Source organism: Lissotriton vulgaris, chromosome 10, assembly GCF_964263255.1.
Source record: "Lissotriton vulgaris chromosome 10, aLisVul1.2, whole genome shotgun sequence".
Classification (NCBI taxonomy): Eukaryota; Metazoa; Chordata; class Amphibia; order Caudata; family Salamandridae; genus Lissotriton; species Lissotriton vulgaris.
In genome coordinates this window covers 546,110,308-546,133,740 of record NC_141698.1, presented here as the reverse complement: position 1 = coordinate 546,133,740, position 23,433 = coordinate 546,110,308, and the positions used below count along the sequence as shown (strand labels likewise).

The 23,433-nt window shown below is 49.6% G+C and overlaps 1 protein-coding gene across 1 annotated transcript in view; it reads left to right on the top strand.

Annotated features, from left to right (window-relative positions):
* The window catches only part of LOC147688502 (coronin-7-like), a 1,252,182-nt gene that overhangs the window by 1,182,325 nt on the left and 46,424 nt on the right, over positions 1 to 23,433 (top strand). The window contains exon 28 of the mRNA XM_086941395.1: positions 603 to 687. Within this exon, the coding sequence (XP_086797521.1) occupies positions 603 to 687 (85 nt within the window). The remainder of the gene's footprint in view (positions 1 to 602; positions 688 to 23,433) is intronic.

The following is a 23,433-nucleotide window of genomic DNA, read 5'->3' as shown; positions in this document are numbered from 1 at the left end:
TTCTATCACTTAAATGGAAAGCGCCTGTAAAATGGCTCAACAATTCATTTTCCAGGATCGACAGTTCTACTTTGGTGGCTCAATGGAGTCGGAGAAGAACGTGTGATTAATTACCTTCCAAAACTTAGTACTGTCCCTCGTCAATGCAGCTGCTAATAAGTCCTCCCAAGCTTTGTGTCTTATCTTCCTTTTCCTTGCTTCTGTTGTGTTCCTTTATTGTCGTCATGCATTTCGGATATCAATTAAGGATCTGGGGGGTTGTTTAAGTGTAGCCTCAAGCGTTTATGAGCAGCAGTGCAGGCTGCACTAAACCATCCGTGTAAGGGTACTTCATAGTTGACTCGTTTATGGTTAGCCCCTCTGCAATAGATCTGCATAAGTGGTCAAACTCCGATAATATAGTGGAGTGATTAGGGTTTTCTGACAGGCAGACCACAATGGACTCCATATTATTTTCAATTATTTTGTGGCTAATCCTCAGGGTCAATCTTGTCCCACTTGACTCTCGGCCCTTTAGTTTTTAAAAAAAAATCACTTTGGTACCTTTATCCTTTGGAGCCATCTTACTTATATTTTACTGTGTTTTCTCTCTTTTTCCTCAGGCCAGGTATTTGGCACAGATTATCGTGATGGGAGCCCAGGTGGTGGGAAGGGCCTTTGCACGAGCACTTCGCCAGGAGTTTGCAGGTAAACAGAAAGACACCATTCTTGCTTGCATTGTCTAGGGGGAGGTATTGGGCCACAAGGGCTGTGTGCACCTAGGTATATACAAACAAATACAAACATACCTGTGCTGACCAGCAAATCTTCATGATTGATACGCACATTACAGACCAAATCTAGATGGCAAAGATTATCAAACATACATAAAAAGACAACCAGGAAAACCTCCTAGCCAATTCATCTATGCTGTGCTTATATCCTGGTATTGAAGTAAAAGAAGGAGCATACCTGCAACCTATCTTAGGTAGGGCACACTCACAGCATACATAGGAAACTGTCACTTATTCTGACATATAAGGGGTGTATAATGTAATAATCATACAATTGGCAAATTGTTGACAGTTTAAAACACAGAATGACAACTCTCCATTTAATTTCTCTGTTGGGTACCCAAGCCATGCACAATGGTTCCCTGGTTGCTATATGACTGCAACACGCCTAGGTGTTTATAGTGGCTGTTAGACCTGTCTGCCTTTGGGTAGTCCCTCCTATTCATTATTTATTTTGTCCCCTTAATGCCTTTCATACCCTTTATTTCTTTTTGTGTCCACTGGACTATTTTTACGGTGATGGCCTAGGGGTTAGATGCTCTTTTTGCCCTCATAGTCTTTTACCTCAGGCCCCGGTGCCTTTTCCTGACTGGAATTTACCTAGACCTACAAAATGGAGGACAACAACTGCCATAACTGCCATTCTGGTGGCTGGACCCATAGGGTAACAAAGAGACTTTCCAGAACCTTCTGGACTTTGCTGGACCTTCCGAGGGAGACCTATATAAGGCAGGATGCAAGGCAGCCATTTTGTGGTGTTGTCCAGTTTTGGCTAGAGAGTGGATCTGGTGAGGAGAGAGGCGACACTGAGGAGGGAACAGTGCTTGTCCAGGAGTGAAACTGACCGGTGGGCAGACTGAACTTCTGCGCTGTCCTGTATCTGCCCATGTTGACCAAACCCTACCAGGGATCCCATTCCTAAAAGCCTCCAACAACCTCTCCAGAGGATACTGAAGTCCTTGAAGTTATTGAATGGGGATGCGCTTGTGAGGAGAAGCCTAACCCTGAGGAACGCTTTCAGCAACTGCAGCACTGAGAGTCTGCCCTGAAGTATTCAAGGAGCTAGCGCTATCCTTTCCTGAATCTCACCGTGTCTGAGAAGCCGGCCTGCCATCTGGGAACTCTGCGTGGGGCAAAGGAACTGCCTAGCTTAGTTTCCCCCGATGAGCTGGTGAAGTGCTGGGAAGTGTCCGCGGAAGTGAGCCGCGTCAGAGGAGGCGGATCGAGTGAGGCGGGACCCCGGCGCGAGGAGCAGCGAGGCGGGAGCAGCCAAGCGAGAGCGTCGGAGGAGGTGCGGCCGCGACGTCTTCGCGCATGCCCAGCAGACGAAGAAGGATCGCCAGGGGAAGTTCCCCGCATCGACGTCTGCGCAGTCTGAAAGAGGGCCGACGTCTGAGGGGAGTGTCGGGCGGTAAGACCGGGCCATCGAGTACCCCGAGGCAAGAGCTTCCCTACCCAGGACTGTGGCGGCAGGTAACCGGAAGGCCGACAAGCGCCTTCCGATCCCGGAAATCGGCGTCTTAACTTGCATCGGCGAACTGCAACAGGGTCAAGTAAGCCAGGGCTGCCGTTCTGGAGGGAGGTGGGACCCGTCGCAGGTAGCGTGACTAAACGCATGAGAAGTACCGAAAGCCCTCCTCAGGTAGCAGACTAACCCCCGAGTGGGAACAGTGAGGAAAACCCCTTGCCTAGAGATCTGAGTAACTTTCCACCTGCATTAAGTTACGAACTGGTGATTAACTAGCCGGCCCTGGAGGGAGAGAAGGGCCGATCTGGGGATAGAGAAAGAGGGCAGGGCTTCAACTGTCCTGGAAATCCAGCGCTCTATCGCCAGAGGGGGCATAACTTAAAGAGGGTCTTAAGGTCAGGTTGGAGTAACCTAGAATTAGAAGGATAGGAGGGTAACTACCAAACCTCCCCTTCTTTAAGGTTGTGTAAGGGAGCAAGTTCAGGTTAACCCTGGAGCTAGTATTGTGAGCTGGACTGCCTTATATGAAAATATCTCTGAGACTGTAATGATCAAAATTCAGCCTTTCTGATCTTGTAAAAGTGTTTGTTAATTACAGGAAATCATACTAGAGTGTGTGTAGAAAAATCTGCTTAAACTACATAAGCTGAACCCTATGTGATAACAAAACAGGTGATGAACCGAATGTGGATCAATGTCACACATTTACCCCAGTCCAAAGATCTGGGCCCAAATCCATCGTTTTTTTGCACTCCACACCACCCCGGGTTAGACAATGGCGATATGCAAATCAGCTCTGACCCTGTGCCCCATGGGAACAGTCCAGTCCGAACTACAAAAGCCATGTCCTTCCCAGAACGGAATCAAGCATCCGTGGACCGGACCGGTTTCGAGGTAACACCTCTCATCAGCCCGGCTAGCTTGACTCCAGTGGTGTGGAGTGCCTGGGACCCACGTCTGGGCATCCCCAGCGCACTTATGGCGGAATTTGCAAACAAAACAGGTGATGGACCGAATGTGGATCAATGTCACACATTCACCCCAGTCCAAAGATCTGGGCCCAAATCCATTGTTTTTTTGCACTCCACACCACCCCGGGTTAGACAATGGCGATATGCAAATCAGCTCTGACCCTGTGCCCCATGGGAACAGTCCAGTCCGTGGCTTTTGTAGTAGGACATGGCTTTTGTAGTTCGGACTGGACTGTTCCCATGGGGCACAGGGTCAGAGCTGATTTGCATATCGCCATTGTCTAACCCAGGGTGGTGTGGAGTGCAAAAAAACGATGGATTTGGGCCCAGATCTTTGGACTGGGGTGAATGTGTGACATTGATCCACATTCGGTCCATCACCTGTTTTGTTTGCAAATTCCGCCATAAGTGCGCTGGGGATGCTCAGACGTGGGTCCCAGGCACTCCACACCACTGGAGTCAAGCTAGCCGGGCTGATGAGAGGTGTTACCTCGAGTCCGGTCCTCGGATGCTTGATTCCGTTCTGGGAAGGACATGGCTTTTGTAGTTCGGACTGGACTGTTCCCATGGGGCACAGGGTCAGAGCTGATTTGCATATTGCCATTGTCTAACCCAGGGTGGTGTGGAGTGCAAAAAAACTATGGATTTGGGCCCAGATCTTTGGACTGGGGTGAATGTGTGACATTGATCCACATTCGGTCCATCACCTGTTTTGTTTGCAAATTCCGCCATAAGTGCGCTGGGGATGCTCAGACGTGGGTCCCAGGCACTCCACACCACTAGAGTCAAGCTAGCCGGGCTGATGAGAGGTGTTACCTCGAAACCGGTCTGGTCCTCGGATGCTTGATTCCGTTCTGGGAAGGACATGGCTTTTGTAGTTCGGACTGGACTGTTCCCATGGGGCACAGGGTCAGAGCTGATTTGCATATCGCCATTGTCTATCCCAGGGTGGTGTGGAGTGCAAAAAAACGATGGATTTGGGCCCAGATCTTTGGACTGGGGTGAATGTGTGACATTGATCCACATTCGGTCCATCACCTGTTTTGTTTGCAAATTCCGCCATAAGTGCGCTGGGGATGCTCAGATGTGGGTCCCAGGCACTCCACACCACTGGAGTCAAGCTAGCCGGGCTGATGAGAGGTGTTACCTCGAAACCGGTCCGGTCCTCGGATGCTTGATTCCGTTCTGGGAAGGACATGGCTTTTGTAGTTCGGACTGGACTGTTCCCATGGGGCACAGGGTCAGAGCTGATTTGCATATCGCCATTGTCTAACCCAGGGTGGTGTGGAGTGCAAAAAAACGATGGATTTGGGCCCAGATCTTTGGACTGGGGTGAATGTGTGACATTGATCCACATTCGGTCCATCACCTGTTTTGTTTGCAAATTCCGCCATAAGTGCGCTGGGGATGCTCAGACTTGGGTCCCAGACACTCCACACCACTGGAGTCAAGCTAGCCGGCCTGATGAGGTGTTACCTCGAAACCGGTCCGGTCCTCGGATGCTTGATTCCGTTCTGGGAAGGACATGGCTTTTGTAGTTCGGACTGGACTGTTCCCATGGGGCACAGGGTCAGAGCTGATTTGCATATCGCCATTGTCTAACCCAGGGTGGTGTGGAGTGCAAAAAAACGATGGATTTGGGCCCAGATCTTTGGACTGGGGTGAATGTGTGACATTGATCCACATTCGGTCCATCACCTGTTTCGTTTGCGAACCCTATGTGATGGCTAATGTTTTGACCAAGAAAGGAAAAGTCCTAATTATTTGCGAGAATATATGATGTATTGAAACCTGTTAATAAGTGATCAGAACAGCAAAGTATTATTTTTATAAAACAGCTCGTATTTTTCCACAAAGATTGGTGTAGTGTCATTTTTGAGTGGTCTTGTATTGAGTTACTGCTGGGTGGTGTGCAAGCTTTACACTTGTGTTTCTGGAGTCAGACTGTCTTACCCTAGGCCAGGCTACCCTAGGTGGCTTAGCAATCCTAATTCCAACAGTGGCCCAGCTTGATTCTTACTTTTATAGCATAGAAGGCTTTTTACTGTGAGAAAGTAGTCACAGTGTATGATTGCCCGTTTGTAATCTTTGACTGTGCAAATGCAGTATGTAATAGTGGCTCCATGGGATGGGTATCGGATCAACTGCAGTCTCCATCTCTTCCCTGTCTGGAGTGAGAGACCCTGAAAGGTTTAGGTAACTTCAGTTCTTTAACAGTGCTTGATTGTTTTGTTTAATCTGTTTATTGCATTTTCATATATGCGAAATATGTTACAGACATACACAATATTTTTCAGAACCAGTTGGCATCAAAATACAAATTACACGTTGCATTGTATCAGAGTATAAATAGGCTATAGCTATCTCAACCATATCCATACAACATGCTAACATACATTTGATGAGACAATTATATAACAACATTCAGGGCTTGGTACTGATTTAAAATATAAGCATAGTGCTAGTGTCCATTTCACACCCAGAGATATTCCACTTGTATATTTCTAATGACTCCTTCCGGCTCTGCCGTGTTGTCATGGCTGATTATTTTTTTATTTATAAAGCACCAGAATCAACCCCCGAAGGGGTATCTGCGCTTGAACGGGCGGCGTATGGAGAACTATCTGCTAAAAATCAAAAACCGAAGAGAGAAGTCATGAGCTGTTTCCTGAAGTGGATATTATCCATACACCGTCTCAGTTGCAAAGGAAGCTTATTCCAATAGCGGGGGCCCAGATAGGATAGAGAATTCCCGCCCAGTCTGGCCCTTTTGATTCTGGGTACCTCAAGTAGGGATTTGGATCCTGAGCGGAGAGACCTCTGAGGTGTGTAAGGAATGATTTTGTCAGCAAAGTAGATGGGACCAGAATTGATAAAGGCCTTATGTATAATGCAACAAACCTTAAACTTCACTCTCTCCCGTATAGGGAGCCAGTGGAGCTGATAAAGCAATGGGCGGGAAGCAGTCCTGGGAGGCGCATTGAGGATCAAACGGGCGGCCGTATTCTGGACAACCTGCAGTCTGTTGAGGGCAGCCTCATTGGCGGAGACCAGCAGTCCTATGCATTAATCCGACGACTTAAAATAAGTGCCTGGGTCCGTGTCTTCCGGGATGAATCGGGGAGCAGAGGGAGGATACGGCGCAGCAGATCCAGCATATGAAAACAGGAGCTGGCTGTCTGGGCTGCGTGCTCCTTCATAGTGAGGGCCTGTTCAAGGCGAACGCCAACATTTTTAACACAGGTTTTTAGAGCGGGAGGAGTACCCAGATCAGTTGGCCACCTATCGGGGGTCCATAATAATTGGGCCTCAACGAAAAGCATGATCTCCGTCTTTCCCACATTGCACTGAAGGAGATTGCTCCTCATCCATTGTGAAATAATTCTCATACCTGAAGAGAAGGTCGCCTGCACTGATGGAGTAAACTTTGCAAACGGAATAAGCAGCTGAGTATCACCAGCATAGGAGATGGGAATAAACCCACACCTCCTTAACAGGTTTACCGAGAGAGCCACATAGATATTAAACAAGGTCGGGGTCAGGCAGAATCCCTGAGGTACTCCCTTGGTCAATTCTGTTGGTGCTGAACGATATGGGCCGAGGTTAACAGCTTGCGAACGTGAAGATAGAAAACTCGTCAGCCACTGAATAGCAGAGTCTCTAAGTCCAATCTCATCTAGTCTCCTGAGCAGTATCTGATGGGAAACCGTGTTAAACGCGGCGGATAGGTCTAACAGCACCAGAATTGTGGAATGGCCCCTATCTAGGGTCATCATGATGTTATTGGTGACCGCTAGAAGGGCTGATTCCTTGCTGTATTTAAGCCGAAAGCCTGACTGGGAAGGTTCAAGGCTACCCGTCTGCTCTACATGATTGGAGAAATGTATGTTTATGTGCTTCTCCAATAACTTGCTCAGGAAAGGGAGGAGAGAGATGGGACGGAGATTAGAAAGCTCAGTTAGCGGGGCCTTGGTGTTCTTGCTGATAGGCATGACCTGTGCTGTTTTCCATTCTAAAGGAACAAGGCCCTCTTTCAGGGAGAGATTGAGACGATGCACAATGGAAGGGGACAGATGACAAGCAAGGGAAGTGGTGATCTTAGCCGGGATGGTATCCAGAGGAGAGCCTGATTTTACAATGCGATTCAGTGACTCTACCTCTACCTGTGTAACCGGGAGGAAACTTTCCAGCAATTGCGTAGCTGTCTGCGCAGGCACATCAGGAGGTGTGATGATTGTGGAATGCCTCCTTGACAAAACTATTTTATCATAAATTAGTTCTTTTTTCTGTGCAATGAAAGTTCCGATGTCATTACACCATTTTTGTGTAGGAGCTACTAGGTTCTCACAGGCTTTGGGGTTAGTAAAGGACTAGAGAACGCAGTATAACACTTTGGAGTCATTATGAGCCTGATCCAATTGTAGTGCTATATGGGCTGTGCGTGCTGCCCTAATTTTCCCATGGTAATCGGCCAGAAAGGCATATAACCGATCTCTGTCTTTCTCATCACGGGTAAGACGCCATGCTTCCTACAAAGTCGTTTCTGAGCTCTAAGTTGGGGGGGAATACCAGGCATTCTGGGGGCACTTGGGAATGATGGGGAGAGATTTCAGTGGTGCTAACTGCTCAATAGCGCTAGAAACAGCCAGATTGTATTTGGCAAGGGCATCCTCTATGTTGCCAAATTTATAACACTGAAACTACTAACGTCCAGTCAAGAGGGACAACAGGAAGGAATCAGGGAAGCTGGGGAGAGGGGGGGACGAGCCACATCTACTACCATAGTGCCATTTACACAATCCTAGTTGTATCAATATGTCATATTTCTGCCTACTTGTCCGGTGCATGTTGTGTGTATTTCTGACCACATTATTAGCAGTTCGCCCTACGTCCTGTGTGTGGGCTGGGTTAGTTGGTGCTAGGAACAACTGGAGGGTCATTCGGAGTTAATGCTACTAGAAGCGCCGTCAGAATCACATTCCAGGCTGTTGAAAAGGGATACATACAGAAGCCCTTTGTGTCTTCTCTTAGCAGCGAGGCCGTCTCATACTTGGCCCAGTTTAGCATTGAATGAGCCCAGGCTATAAGTGAAGAGGGGTCAACTGCTTTCCATCGGCGCGTGACAAGCCTTTTGGCCACCGCTAGCCCCAAGTCTAAAAATCTGGAGAAAGCCTTGTATTTTTTATTTCCGGGAAATATTCCTGTTATGCAAGCCGCCCAGGTATTTGGCAGTGTCCTATCTGTACTTGTTTTCAATAATTGACTCACACAGAGCCAATAGCATTGCAGTCTGGGGCATGACCACAGCATATTTAAAAGGTCAGCATCAACCATTTTGAAATGCGTGCAACATTATACAACCTGTTAAAGAATCAATTGATTTTTATCTGGGGATAGATAGGCCCTCTGCACTATATAGAATTGAATCAGCCTAAACCTTGCACTTCTGGAATTGGTCTAGGGCTGTCCAGCAACATACCTCACTCCTTGGGTGTGCAGGGTCGTACCAGGTCTGCCTCCCGTTTGTTACGCAAGGGTGTTAAATCAGTGATGGTGTGCTCTTGAATAGATTCCGCAACCATTTTGAGGTGTCGCCCCGTACCCAACACATGGACCTACTGCTTCAGGAGGTGTGTCGGGGGTTCCTGCGAGGTGTCACCCCAGTAACGTCTTCGTGTAGCTATCCAGGAGGCATGGTTTAGGAACTGCCCTGGTGGGATGCCCTCCTCTTCCGTCAGAGAGAGGAATGGCCGTAACACCCCCCCCCCCCACCCCCCACATACAGGTCTCCCAGTGTGTGTATGTCAGCATCCTGCCAGTCTGTAAGTTCTAACATTCTAACAATACCACTCCCTTTCGGCATTCCTAGAATCAGTATTGTGGGCGCATGTGGTGTAACATGTCTGACGAAATGTAAAGTTCTGGGCTATCTGTATCAGGAGAGGAAAAGACATATGTGATCTGGTACATGGATGAAAAATAAAAAGTAGCCTGTCCAGAGTGTTCTGAGGTCCACATTCCACCGTATCAGTAAGGTGGAGCTCCCCCATCCACTTCGCCACCCATTGTATTTGGGACGCCAGGTGATAATGTTCTATGTTGGGCAAAGCCAACCTGCCCTGCGTCTAGGGCAGGTACAATTTAGCAAGTTTCACCCTGCAGCGCGTGCTATTCCATATGAGGTCCCTCCTCATCCCTTCCAGTGGTCGAAAAAAATGACGCTGGTAGATATAGTGGAAGGTTCTCAAAATAGTATAGCAGTCGGGGCAGCATCACCATTTTAATAAACGCCACCTTACCTGCGATAGAGAGGTTGAACGTTTTCCAGAATTCTATCTGGGGTCTTAAAGCTGTGATTGCCCTGGATAGGTTGCCATTCCAAGAGATCCCGATCCGTGCTGTAGATTTGAACACCTAAATAACGACACACAGCCGGTTGCCAAGCTGCAAATTCACCATCGGTTGAGGGTCCTCTGTGCCAGGAGTGAAGGAAAATAAACATGTTCCCCCCCCCCCCAATTTAAACCCAGTCCTGACACTTTTGCAAATAGTTTTAGTGTGTTGGGTATGATCGGGGGTATCGCTTAAGTCCCTGATATATAGCAAGATATTTTCCACATATAGCGAAATGGCATATGCCTCTTCCCCTAGCTGTATATCTCAACGATCCTCTGTTTGACACAGAGCTATAGCCAGTGATACTATGGCTAGGGAGAATATTAAGGGGAAAGGGGGCCCCCCTGCCTAGTTCCTTTCCCAATCGGTATGGGCTTTGAGAATAAAGTTCCTAAACAGACTCGTACGGGGGGTGTTTCATACAGCAGTTTAACTAAATTCATGAAATAAGGCCCGAACCCAAAGCGTCACAGCACCGCAAATATATACGGCCATTCCACTGTATCTAAGGCTTTCTCTAAATCCAGAACCAGACAACCTTCTTATGGCCAAGTCGCTACAGCGCTGCGCATAACCCGGAAAAGCCTACGAATATCTAGGGATGTGTTTCATGCAGGGACAAAGCCATTCTGATCCTGATGGACCAAGTGCGGAGTGACCAGGGCCAGTCGACCCACCAGGGCTCCTGCCAGTATCTTGTAATCCCCATTTAGCAGCGCCAGGGTGAGGTAGGAGCTTGTGTTCATGGGATCCCTGTCTGGTTTCGGAAGGGTAATCAGATGGCCTCTGTCAAAGAGGCTGGAAGGGCGGCACCCTCTAATGCTTCTGTGTATACTCCCAATATCTGCGAACCTAAAAGATCGGCATATGTCTTATAAAATTCATGAGGGAAGCCATATGCTCTTGGGACATTGCCAGAAGGCAGCGCACACATTGTGCCTTTCACTTTCCAGTGTAAGAGGTGTATCTAGTTCCCTGCGCTGCTCAGGTGTGAGTGTGGGGAAGGTGAGACTATCCAGGAAGGAGTGTATGTTCGTGTCATAGATGCACAAGGCAGACCTATATAGGAAAGTGAAGTGTGTGTTCAATTCGCTGTGAATCTCATGCTGCGTATATTTAAGTCCGCCGTCCAGAGACCGAAGTGCAGTAATAAGTCTTGTGGCCTGGTCTCGCTTGATCAACCAAGCCAATAAGGCCCCCGTTTTAGCGTGTGATGTTGCTGAATGCGCCGTGTAATTTCAACACCTCTGACGTTCTAGGAGTTCTTTGTGTTTTTTATGCGCCTCTAATAGCAGTGTAGAATCTGGAGCGGCATCTATTGCTTGAGATTCTACATTTAATAAATCCTTTTCCACTGCAAGCAACTGAGATTCCACTTGTCTCTTCAAACCACAACTCAACCCTAGACATTTCTCACGTATTGTAACCTTCATGGCAGCCCACTCCATCATGTTGGATGAAGCCGTCCCCTTGTTTTGTGCGAAGTACTCACTGAGGGCCTCCCCTTTCGTGTCTTTAAATAGCGGGTCCTCCAACGGCCATAGCCGCCTAGTGGGGATGTTAGGAGTCCCGTTTCCCATGCCAGTGTAACATAATGTGGGTTGTGGTCGGAATGTGTACGCCCCAGTAGTCCGAGCCCGTTAGGTATAGGAGTAAGGAAGGTGAGCTGAGGAACCTGTGTAATCGAACGTGTAGATCATGAGGCACGGAGTAAAAGGAATATATCTTCACATCAGGGTTCCGATGTCTCCTAACGTCCACCAGATCGCACCCATCCGCCTAGTATCTCGAAGTTGACTGTGGCTGCCGTGCTTTTAATGGGGGGTGGGGGAGGACCTATCCAACCCAGTATCCATGACGAAATCCCCTCCAATCAGCCATGGTATATCTCACCATTTAGTTAATATTTGGGAGAGTGATCTAGGAAATTGATCTTGGTCTGTATTGGGGGCGTACACATTACCGAGCCATATATTACGCCAGTCGAGCCTACCCTTCAAAAACACATATCTACCATCTTGATCAACAAGTACCTCCTCCACTGTAAAGGGTGTGCCTGGGCGGACCCAGATTAAGGCCCCTCCATTTTCTCTGCAGCCTGACCACTTTGGCGCTTTTTAAATGTCTCTTGCAAAAGGGCAATGCACAAGTTGTGTCTCTTAAGATATGAATTGACCACATATCTGCGAGAAGGTGTGTGGAGACCCCTCAAATTCCAGCTAAGTATCATATGGTCAGTCATGACACTGCGCTATGTGAAGGTAGAGTGTAGCCCGACCTGCGCATGCAGGCAAGTATGTGAATAGGCAGAGTGCTGTAGCTTTGCCCACTCCCCCAGGGAGACCTCTGTAATTAAAAGGAAAGATGAATAAACCAACATGGCGATAGGGGAAATTTACTTTGGCGGCCCCACATATACAAGAGGTGCAGCCTAATACCCTGATCGAATGAAAACTATCCGTAGAACCAACTGATTCCCTGTATAAGGAAAAACGTAAGGGGGTGTTTGGCCGTACAAGGCATGCCACTGTATGATCCCTTAGTGTGTCATGTCTATACGTATAGTGTTGTAGACAGCTGAAATAACCTGTTAGCGCCATGTGTAAACCTGAATGCAATGCCAGTTACATAAACCCCCCTCGCATAATCAACAATACACGAGTAACAATACCAAGTGTCCCTGGGATACACGTCTGTAAATAGTTTGTGATGCAATCACAGAGACCCCAGCAGTTAAACAATACCATCAGAAGTCTGTGGTTTGACATCAGGCATATGCAGCGATACCACGTCCTATAGTCCAGCTGCTGAAGAGCCTTCATCCCAGAGGAGTGAGGCGGGGTTCCCTCCTTACTGACCGTCTCTGTAGCCTCCGCTTCACGAACCTCTGCCTGTCTTCCTGTCTAATTTGAACCTGGCCAGGTGCTGCTAAGAGGCCGGGGCCCACCTCTTGTACCTTCGTCAACATTTTTTTATCCCGCTCACCTCGCTTCTCTGAGGCCGTCATACCTGTTGGTATGGGACCTGAAAACTGGCACGTGGTTTCAAGCCAGTTCCAAGTGTCTTGCGGGATGTCAAAGAATCTTGTTCTTCTATCAGAGACCACTCGAGCTTGGATGGATAAAGCAATGAATATGCGATATTCAGTTGGCAAAGCTTCTGTTTAACTTGAAGGAAAGACCCCCATTGGCGCTGGACCCTGAACTTATAGTCCGGGAAGAGAGGACCTTACTATTGTCAAACTTGACTTACGCTAGCTTCCTGGTTTCACACAGGATCATGTGTCTGTCCCTGAAGTGCAGCAATCTAAAGATAAGTGGCCTCGCCCAGAGCCCGGTGCTGGCTTTCTGCCAGGGATGCGGTGCACTCGCTCTATGGTGAAAAGGGGAGAAAATGAGGCGGAGGGAATAATATCCTTGAGCTATCGTACCAAAAAGGCCACCACATACTGACCCTCCACCCCCTATGGCAGTCCAATCAGGCTGACCTTATTTCTTCTAGAAAAACCACTCTTTATCTTCAAGGTATCTGATTCGCTTTTCATGCGCATTCTGCTGCTTCTCCAGGAAATCAGTTGCCTGCTTCAGTTCTGTAACATCCTACTTCACTGCAGTAACTCTGTCCCCTAACTTCCGATGATCCACATGCAGTAGCGTAATATCCAGCACAACTTCGTCTATTTTGGATTCCATAGACTCCCTGGTTCGTTCTATGGCATGCAATATGGCATCTAAGCAGTCATTTGGGGGGTCCAGTTGTTCATATGGTTGCGTCTGATCCATGTCTGCCGAGCCTGCAACTTGCGAGGAGGTCCCCGACCCGGTACCTTTAGTGCGGCCCATAGGTCCAGGCAATTTCTCCAGTGCACTCTAGAAGGCGCAATGCTCAGAGCAGAGCAGTATAGGTGGAGAGTCTTCCCATTTCACTGTGCTTTATTATATGACAGAAGCGGTAGTAGGAGCCCCTACATCCCTCCACTGCCAAAAAGTAGCAAGAAAAGGGCACTCCAGAAACATATGAATATCTGAGGCGGAGACCAAACCACATTTTTTACAGCTGACTGGTGGCCCATCTGAAATTTTTGTCAGTTTGTGTGTCGTAAAGTAAGCCCTGTGGATGGTAAACAGGTGGTTCCTTTTCAGCCAGGCAGGTTTCACAACCTCATATAACATCTTACATGATTTCTGCCATAGCTTCGCACAATCCTGAGTGGACAAGATCCCCCCCCATAGTTCCTCGGCTAGTTTAATTTCACCATCTACTTCCTCTAAGAGGGTTTTGTACCAAAAGGAGACTTCTTTCTTCCCTGGGGGCTTAGTCACTAGCTGGTGTTCTAGACTGCTACCACAACCCAGGGCCTGCTTCCGAGGGTAAGACTGCACCCAGCTTACAAGTTGATAATATTTAAACCGAGAGAGACCTCCCCCAACCCTATCTTGAAGATGTTCCCAAGGGATGAGGGTGCCTCCCACGAAAAGGTCTCCCCAGACCTAAAGTCCTGTATCACGCAGGGGTTTTGCCAAACTGTCCCTTAAACATTCTGGGTGCCAGGCGAGTTCCAGAGGGGGGCTGAGCTGGAAAGATAGTCTAGCCCCACAACCTTCCTGATTTGGGCCCAGATCTTAGCTACCCCCTGAAGAACCTTCAGCTTGATTTTTTTTTTTTTAAACTTCGGGTCTCCGAATTTAAACAAAAATCCGATCACTGGCAATTTAGCACCCCTCAACTTGGCCAAAAACCTCCCTCCGGCACCAGTATCAACGGACATCTTCAATAACATGCGTGAATGCGAGAGTTGAAAGGCCCAAGCATATAACAGGAGATCTGGTAAGGCTAAGCCTCCCTTTTTTCTTCTCCACGTCAATTTCTTCCAAGCAATCCTTGCTGCCCATGATGCCCAAATAAAAGAATTGATACCACTCTGGAGTTTCGCAATCATAGGTCTTTCAAAATAAAGGGGAATACAATTAAAAAGAAAAGAGATCTTTGGGAGTAAGGTCATTTTAACTAAATTGGTTCTACCCAAGATTGATAATGGGAGAGAAGCCCAAGATTTCATGAGCATTCTGGATTCCCTTGCGATAATATTAAAGTTAATCTCGGCTAACTTTGTGATATCCTGAACCACCTGCACTCCCAAGTATCTAATTTTGGAGCTTGGCTGATAACCCTGCTGCGGCTCTGACAAGTTCCAAGTCATAATTTCTGTTTTTGTGTCGTTGATCTCATACCCAGAGACGACACCAAACATCCGAGCTAGACTGGCGACTGCTGGGAAGGCTGATTGTAAATCCGCGGAATAGACCAAGATGTCATCGGCATACAGGGCTACCTTCCTCTCCCACTCCTCATACTTAAATGGCACTATGTTAGAATGTGCCCTAAGCCGCTGAGCGAATGGCTCGCTATAAAGATCAAAAAGAAGGGGGGAGAGCGGGCGGCCCTGCCTAGTTCCTCCTGTAATCTTAAAAGATTCAGTAACATTCCTGTTAACCAACAGCCTAGCTGTGGGGTTCCGGTAAATCAGCTGGATCATATGGTGAAATCTTTCCCCTATATTAAACTTCTTCAAGGCCTCCGACAGGTAGGTCCAATTTACTCTGTCGAAGGCTTTGGTTGCGTCCAATGTCATAGTAGCTAATGGAAGGGAGTATGTGGAGGCAAGATCTATAGCGCCAATAAGATCATATGTAAGATCGGAGAGATACCTTTTCCTTACAAAACCCTTCTGATCTAAATGAAGGACATCTCCCACAATAAGACCCAATCTCGCTGCCAAAATAGAGGTGAAGATTTCATAATTATTATTTAGAAGCGAGATCGGTCTATATGACCCGCAATTTGACGAAGGCTTCCCCGGTTTCAATATCAAAATGATTAAAGCAGGAGGAGGAGCTACGCGGGCATCCAAGATGGTCGCGTGAGCAGAGAGCTCCCGAGACCCGCGCCGTCCTCCTTTATCTATCCTTCACCTATCCTGGTCATTTTGACGGGCTTTTGCAGCGCTATCTTCGCTGATGCTACTGATCCTTTTCCGGTCGAAATCGGACCTTGGGGACCACTTTTCTGCAACTTGCAACTTTCTGGCCTGCCCACGGGCGCGACCGGGGACTCGGCTGCCCACTGTGGCCGACCTGTAATTGAACAACAACGGCTGCCTGGCATCTGGCCCGCCGGAGGTGTATTGCTTTCACTTTCGGTTTCCTTCCCTTTGTTCCTGTCTCCTCCTACTCTGCCTTGCCTGCTGCCCTCTCAGTCTGCACGCTCCTCCATTGGACTGGTAAAGAGGCCGCTACACCTCTGTCTCAGTGGCGCATCGGAGTTTCGAGACTTTTCTACCTGCCTGCCACTTCCTTTGCTAACCGGCAGTCTCTGATTGCGAGATGGCGACGAAAGCGGAGGCCGAAAGACGTCGGAAGGCTGCGTCCCGGGGGGGAACGATCCAGACTAACATGATTGAACGCTACACCCAGCCGAGAGGCTCCCCCGGGGCCGTATGCTTGGGTGCTGAAGGACTTCAAACGGACACATCGTCTACGTCGGAAGTGTCGCTCCAAGACCTTATGGCTGCCATTACTGGACTCAAGGCTGACATGGGCCAACAGTTTGAAGCCGTAGTGACCAAAATAGATACGGTGGCTGTGGATGTGACTCTGATTCGGGCCGATCTGGCCAAAACTAATGAGCGGGTGAAGGCACTGGATCTTAAAACGTCGAGCCTGGTGAACGACATGGCTGAGGCGCAATCCGAAATTGGCAATCTGCGTGCATCGCACGACATACTGCTCAGGCGGATGGAGGACTATGACAACAGGGCCAGGCGAAACAACATACGCCTTGTCGGAGTGCCGGAAGGCGATGGTGCGGTAGCGACTGACCTTTTGGTCGAGGAACTGATAGTTGCCCAACTGGCTCCGGCAGGACTTAGTAAGTTCTTTGCCGTAGAGCGTGCCTATCGTTTTCCCGGAGGCCAAGTGAAGCCGGGGAACTCGCCGAGGCCTATCATAGCCAGGCTCTTTCACTACCGGGACAGAGATGCTATCCTCCAGGCCGCCCGTAAACATGGTCCCCTAAAGTATGACAATGCCTCTGTCTCAATATACCCTGACTTCACTCCTCAAGTGCAGCGGCAACGATCAGGCTTCCTCGGAGTGAAGCGTCGCCTAAGGGACCGGGGTCTGAAATATGCCATGCTGTTCCCAGCCCGGCTCCGGATCGAATATCGGGAACGTGCCTATTTCTTTGATCAACCTGAACGTGCAGCCGACTGGTTGGACTCGTTGCCGGCAGAGGACTTTGGGAGCGGAGGCCCTGGTGGTGCTGAAGGTGGTGCAGCGGCCCAGGAGTAACAGATGCCCTGGAGGTTTCGATTGAGACTATGCAACGTATTGTACATATTGACTTATTCTCTAATGACTCTGCCCGTGGCGGTGCGGTAACGGGTGATTTCTCCCTTCCTCCTCAGGGGGTTCTTTGTGTAGACGTATGGGGCGACAGGCACACTGCAGTTGGGGGTGGCTTTCTAGTCAGCAGGGGTGCAGGGAGGGGGGTGTTGTAACGGGTTTGGGTTCTGGGGTCGGTGTTTGGGGACTGGGTTGTGTTTCGTTTACTTTGTTCTGTTCTCTGTTTCATGGTATTCCATATCTTGCAATTACTGTTCATGGTGGGTGCTGCTGGGGGGTGGGTGTGGAATGTTTTTGGCGTAATGGGGGGGGGTGAAATGCGGATTCTTTCTTGGAACGTAAATGGGCTGGGCGACAGGATTAAGCGGGGCATTGTACTGCAATTCTTGAGGCGCCACGCCCCGGATGTTGTTTTCCTTCAGGAGACCCACTTGATTGGCAATGCCTGCAAGGCCTTAGACCGCCGGGGTTATCGACTGGTTGCACATGCGGGTTTCACCTCGGGGTCCCGGGGTGTGGGTATTATGGTGAAGTCTTCCCTTGCTCTTGCTATTGATGATGTTGTCCTGAACGGGCGTGGGCGGTATGCTGCTGTCTCTGGGAGGTGGGAGGGTAAACAGGTAGTGTTTGTTGTTGTCTATATCCCCCCGGGACTGCAGGCTACCACCTATGCTGATTTAGGCAGGACTCTCCTTGGGCTGCCAGATGGCTTGTTGGTCCTCGGCGGGGACTTTAATTCTGTCATGTCCGGCGACTGCGACCGACTACCCCCCAGAGTATTGCCACAGTCCCAGATGTGGCTCAGTGAAATGGCTGACACTTTTGGTTTAGTGGATGTCTGGCGCTCACTGCATCCCGCTCTCCAACAATACACCTTTCACTCTGGAGCGCACGGCAGCCTCTCCCGTATCGATTATTTTCTTATGTTAGCCTCCACTTTGTCCACTGTTCGTGAGATTCGGCATCTTCCCCGGGGTATCTCGGACCACTCCCCCCTACTGATTACGATTTCTGTGGGTAGTCTGCCTGGCAATAGAGTTCCCCCGATCCCGCCCTGGCATTTTAAAAACCCCCGGCTCCGCTCCGATGTGATTAAGGCAATAGATTGCTATTTTTCAGATAATCTGGGCTCAGTCACCTCCCCCACTGTTCTCTGGGAGGCCTTCAAGACGGTTATTCGGGGCTCCGCCTTGTCACTCATTGCCACTGAGCGTAGGGTCAAGAGGGAGGCTGTTGTGGCTCTTGAAACCGAAATCACTGCGCTCGAAAGTGAGTTGGGTGGGAATGACACGCCTGCACTGTTGCATGAATTGGAATTGAAACAAGCGGACTATAAGGCCTGTGTCACGGACGCTGCTAAATTGATGCGGTCCAATCAACTTGGTCGACTGTATGATGTGGGTGACAAGGCTAGTAAGCTTCTTGCGTGGCTGGATAAGACTGAGCGTGCGAGTCGTGTTGTTCCCTCCATTGTCCGTGATTCTGGTGTGAATGTCTCTGATCCGGGTGAGGTTGTTGAGTGTTTTGTTGACCACTTCCGTATGGTTTACACGCCTGTTAGTGATCGAGATGAGGCCGACTCCAGGCTGCTCCTGCGTGACATAGCCTTGCCTACTGTGTCTGAAGCGGATTGCCTCGCTCTGGAGGCCCCCTTTACTGTCGACGAGATTGCCCTCGCAATTCGTTCCCTTCGCTCGGGTAAGGCAATGGGCCCTAACGGACTCCCCATTGAACTTTACAAACTTTGTCCCGACAAGATGGCCGCCCACCTGCGTCACATGTTTCTCGAGGCGGTTGAGGCTGGATGCCTCCCCCTTGAGCAGCGCCTCGCTACCATAGTGGTCATTCATAAGGATGGCAAACCTCGTGACCAATGTGCCTCGTACCGCCCCATCTCCCTCCTTAATGCGGAACCCAAAATCCTCGCTAAGGTGCTGGCCAATCGGATGCTTGCTGTGATTTGTGACCTGATCCACCCAGATCAATCCGGTTTCATCCCTCACAGGAACACTGCTCTTAATTTGCGTAGGCTCCACGGTGTTCTCGCGAGAGCTTCTATTCTCGCCGAGCCAGCAGTGATCGCCTCCCTTGACGCTACGATGGCATTTGACACCATTGAATGGCCCTACCTATGGGCAGCCCTCGCCAAATTTGGCTTTGGCCCTAACTTCATCGCATGGGTCAAGCTTCTTTATGAACAGCCGCTAGCTCAGGTCGCGGTGAATGGAAGGTGCTCGGACCCCTTCCCCTTGGGCCGTGGCACGCGTCAAGGATGTCCCCTTTCTCCGCTTTTGTTCGCTTTGGCGCTCGAACCTCTTGCCGCGTGGCTCCGGTGGGAACCCTCTATCAAAGGGATCCGATGGTCCCCTGACCTCGAGGACCGTGTCTCCTTGTATGCGGATGACATCCTCCTTTATCTTACTTCCCCTCAGAAGTCACTCAATGTTCTATTCGACGTCCTCACGTCCTTCGGTAAAAATTCGAGATTGGTCATTAATTGGACCAAGTCCTGTGTCTATGCCATAGCCGGTACTGTACCGCCTCTCCCGCGCAGATTTCCCATCCTGGTAGTGACTGACGGTTTTAAATATCTGGGGGTCCATGTATCCACGATCTCTTCGGTCCGCTATGAGCGGAACTTGTATGCCCCGCTCCGCCGACTGAAGCAGGATGTTCGGCGATGGCGCGGTCTGCCCTTATCTCCATTGGGCCGGGCGGCGCTCTTCAAAATGATGTCGCTTCCCCGCTTCCTCTATGCCCTGCAGAATTTCTTCGACCCCGTTCCAGTTCGCTATTTCCATGAAGTTGAGAGTCTGCAGCGGCAACTTATCTGGGACGGCCGTGCCCGCATTGCCTTATCTAAGCTCACGCTCTCCTGGTACGACGGAGGTATTGCGCTGCCGGATATTAAACGATACTACTGGGCCTCGCACCTGAGCGCCATCAACCATGCGACATATTCGCCGGAGCCCGCCCCTGCCTTTGCTTTAGATAAACTGCTGTTGCCCGGTGGTAACTTTAATAGGGCGCTATATTCTAAGGCCCCCTTTCGACTCCTTACGGGCCCGACGAAATGTGCAGTGCAGGCGTGGCGTGACGCTACGGTGGCCACAGGTTGGGGTGGTAGATTGACACGGATGACGCCTCTGTATGACTCGGAACGACTGGGCAACCTGTGGAAGACGAAAGGGTTTGAGAAATGGGACATGATTGGGATAAGTACTGTGGGGGACCTTTGGACGCGTGGCGCGGTTAAGTCCTTTGAATCATTAAAGCTGGAATACCGGCTCGATGATAGGGAGCACTTCCGATATATGCAGGTGAGACATGCCTTGTCTTCTGTCTTCCCCTCCGGTACGGACGTTCCGCAGTCCTCCCCCTTGGAGGATCGAGTTCTAGATGGCCACGTCCCAGATAGTACTATCTCCCTGATTTATAAGAAGCTTATTAACAACAGAGCTGACCAGCTTGATAAGCTACGGGCTGCCTGGACTGCTGACGGACTCGAATTGGACGACGAGGACTGGCAGTCCGCTGTGTCCTCCCCTAAGGAAGTGGCTATTCCAGCACGACTTCGCTTTGTCCAACTGAAAATTCTCCATCGCGTGTATCTCACTGGAATGCGTCTGGTGCGAATGGGTCTGGTTACTGACGGACGCTGCAAGCGTGGGTGTGGGATGGATGGTACCTTTCTTCATGTTCTGTGGGAATGTCCAATGGTTGTGGCCTACTGGTCTAGGGTGCATGACGTTATGAGTCGTGTCATGGGGGTTCCATTGCTTCCTGAGGCGCGTCGTTGTCTGCTGAATGTGTGGGAACCGACTGACTGCACTGCTGCTCAGACACTTTGGGTCACACTAGGCAATATGATTGCGAAGAGGGATATTGCGCAGCTCTGGGGCTCCCCTAGACCGCCGGTGTTAAGTGCCTGGAAAGAGAACATGGACTGGTCCATGTTCCGAGAGAAGACGGTATATGAGGCCCGGGGGCGTCCGGGGAAGTGGTCCAGAGTTTGGGCCCCCTGGAATACTTACCGTGGTGACATCTGTTCCCCTCCACTTGACTACGAAGTCCCTCTCCCCTCCTCTCCGTGATTTACGTTCCTTTCCTCTACTCACCACATTCTTTGCTCTCTTGTGCGCGCCACCCCCCCATGCCCTCGTTGTTTCTCCAGCGTCCATTCCCCCCCTCCCACCTCCAGCAACCCTTGCCACTATGATACCATGTGTTTGTTGTTTGTGTTTTCTTCGACAAAAACATAAAATTAAACCTTTCTTATCCTAATTGTATGATATTGCGCTCTTGCCGATAATGTCGATGCGATAGATTGCTCCAGCAACGTGCTGCCTCGTATTGCACTTTTCGCTCAGCCTGTTTTTGTCATAGCGGCCGGCCCTGTGGGGTTGTAGGCAGACGCTGTGTATTGTGCATTTGTAAATAAAGGTTTTAAAAAAAAAAAAAAAAAAATGATTAAAGCATCATTCCATGATTCTGGGAGCCCTATATTAGCCTCCAGAAGGGGGTGGTGATGGACGGAGTATCTGAATCAATCAAACACTCGCACCCAGTCAAAAGATCTGGGTTTAATCCATCACCGTTCTTTAGCCCACTCTGCCACCCCAGTTCAGACATGGCTATATGCAAATCAGTCTGACCCTGTGCCTCATGGGAACAGTCCAGCCCGAACTGCCAAGCCATGTCTTCCCTGGACCGGAAACAAGCTTCCGAGGACCGGTTTCTGGCATTCCAGCCGTCTTCAGCCCGGCTTGCTTGAATCCAGTGGCAAAGTGAGCAAGGGACTCACGTCTGAGCATACCCTGCCACACTTATGGCGGCCAAAAGCGGTACAAAAGGGGGTGGTGATGGACGGAGCATCTGAATCAATCAAACACTCACACCCAGTCAAAAGATCTGGGTTTAATCCATCACCGTTCTTTAGCCCACTCTGCCATCCCAGTTCAGACATGGCTATATGCAAATCAGTCTGACCCTGTGCCTCATGGGAACAGTCCAGCCCGACCTGCCAAGCCATGTCTTCCCTGGACCGGAAACAAGCTTCCGAGGACCGGTTTCTGGCATTCCAGCCGTCTTCAGCCCGGCTTGCTTGAATCCAGTGGCAAAGTGAGCAAGGGACTCGCGTCTGAGCATACCCTGCCACACTCATGGCGGCCAAAAGCGGTACAAAAGGGGGTGGTGATGGACGGAGCATCTGAATCAATCAAACACTCACAACCAGTCAAAAGATCTGGGTTTAATCCATCACCGTTCTTTAGCCCACTCTACCAGGCCCACATCTTTGTACTGGGGTGAATGTAAGATATTGTTCTACATTCTGTCCATCAACGGTGGTTTTTGCAATTTTCACCCCGAGTGGGCTGGGTATGCTCAGACTTGAGTCCCAGGCTCTCCGCATCACTAGAGTCAAGCTATCCAGGTTGCAGAAGGCTGATAGCCAGAAACCGGTCCTTGGATGCTTGATTCCGGTCTAGGAAAGACATGGCTTGGTAGTTCGGGCTGGACTGTACCCATGAGGCACAGGGTCAAGGCTGATTTGCATATAGCCATTGTCTGACCTAGGGTGGTGTGGAGTGCAAAAAAAGGATGGATTTAGGCCCAGATCTTTGTACTGGGGTGAATGTAAGACATTGTTCTACATTCTGCCCATCAACTGTGGTTTTTGCAATTTTCACCCCGAGTGGGCTGGGTATGCTCAGATGTGAGTCCCAGGCTCTCCACATCACTGGAGTCAAGCTATCCAGGCTGAAGAAGGCTGATAGCCAGAAACAGGTCCTTGGATGCTTGATTCCGGTCTAGGAAAGACATGGCTTGGTAGTTCGGGCTGGACTGTACCCATGAGGCACAGTGTCAAGGCTGATTTGCATATAGCCATTGTCTGACCTAGGGTGGTGTGGAGTGCAAAACAACGATGGATTTAGGCCCAAATCTTTGTACTTGGGGTGAATGTAAGACATTGTTCTACATTCTGTCCATCAACTGTGGTTTTTGCAATTTTCACTTCGAGTGGGCTGGGTATGCTCAGACGTGAGTCCCAGGCTCTCCACATCACTGGAGTCAAGCTATCCAGGCTGAAGAAGGCTCATAGCCAGAAACCGGTCCTTGGATGCTTGATTCCGGTCTAGGAAAGACATGGCTTGGTAGTTCGGGCTGGACTGTACCCATGAGGCACAGGGTCAAGGCTGATTTGCATATAGCCATTGTCTGACCTAGGGTGGTGTGGAATGCAAATAAACGATGGATTTAGGCCCAGATCTTTGTACTGGGGTGAATGTAAGACATTGTTCTACATTCTGTCCATCAACTGTGGTTTTTGCAATTTTCACCCCGAGTGGGCTGGGTATGCTCAGACGTGAGTCCCAGGCTCTCCGCATCACTAGAGTCAAGCTATCCAGGTTGCAGAAGGC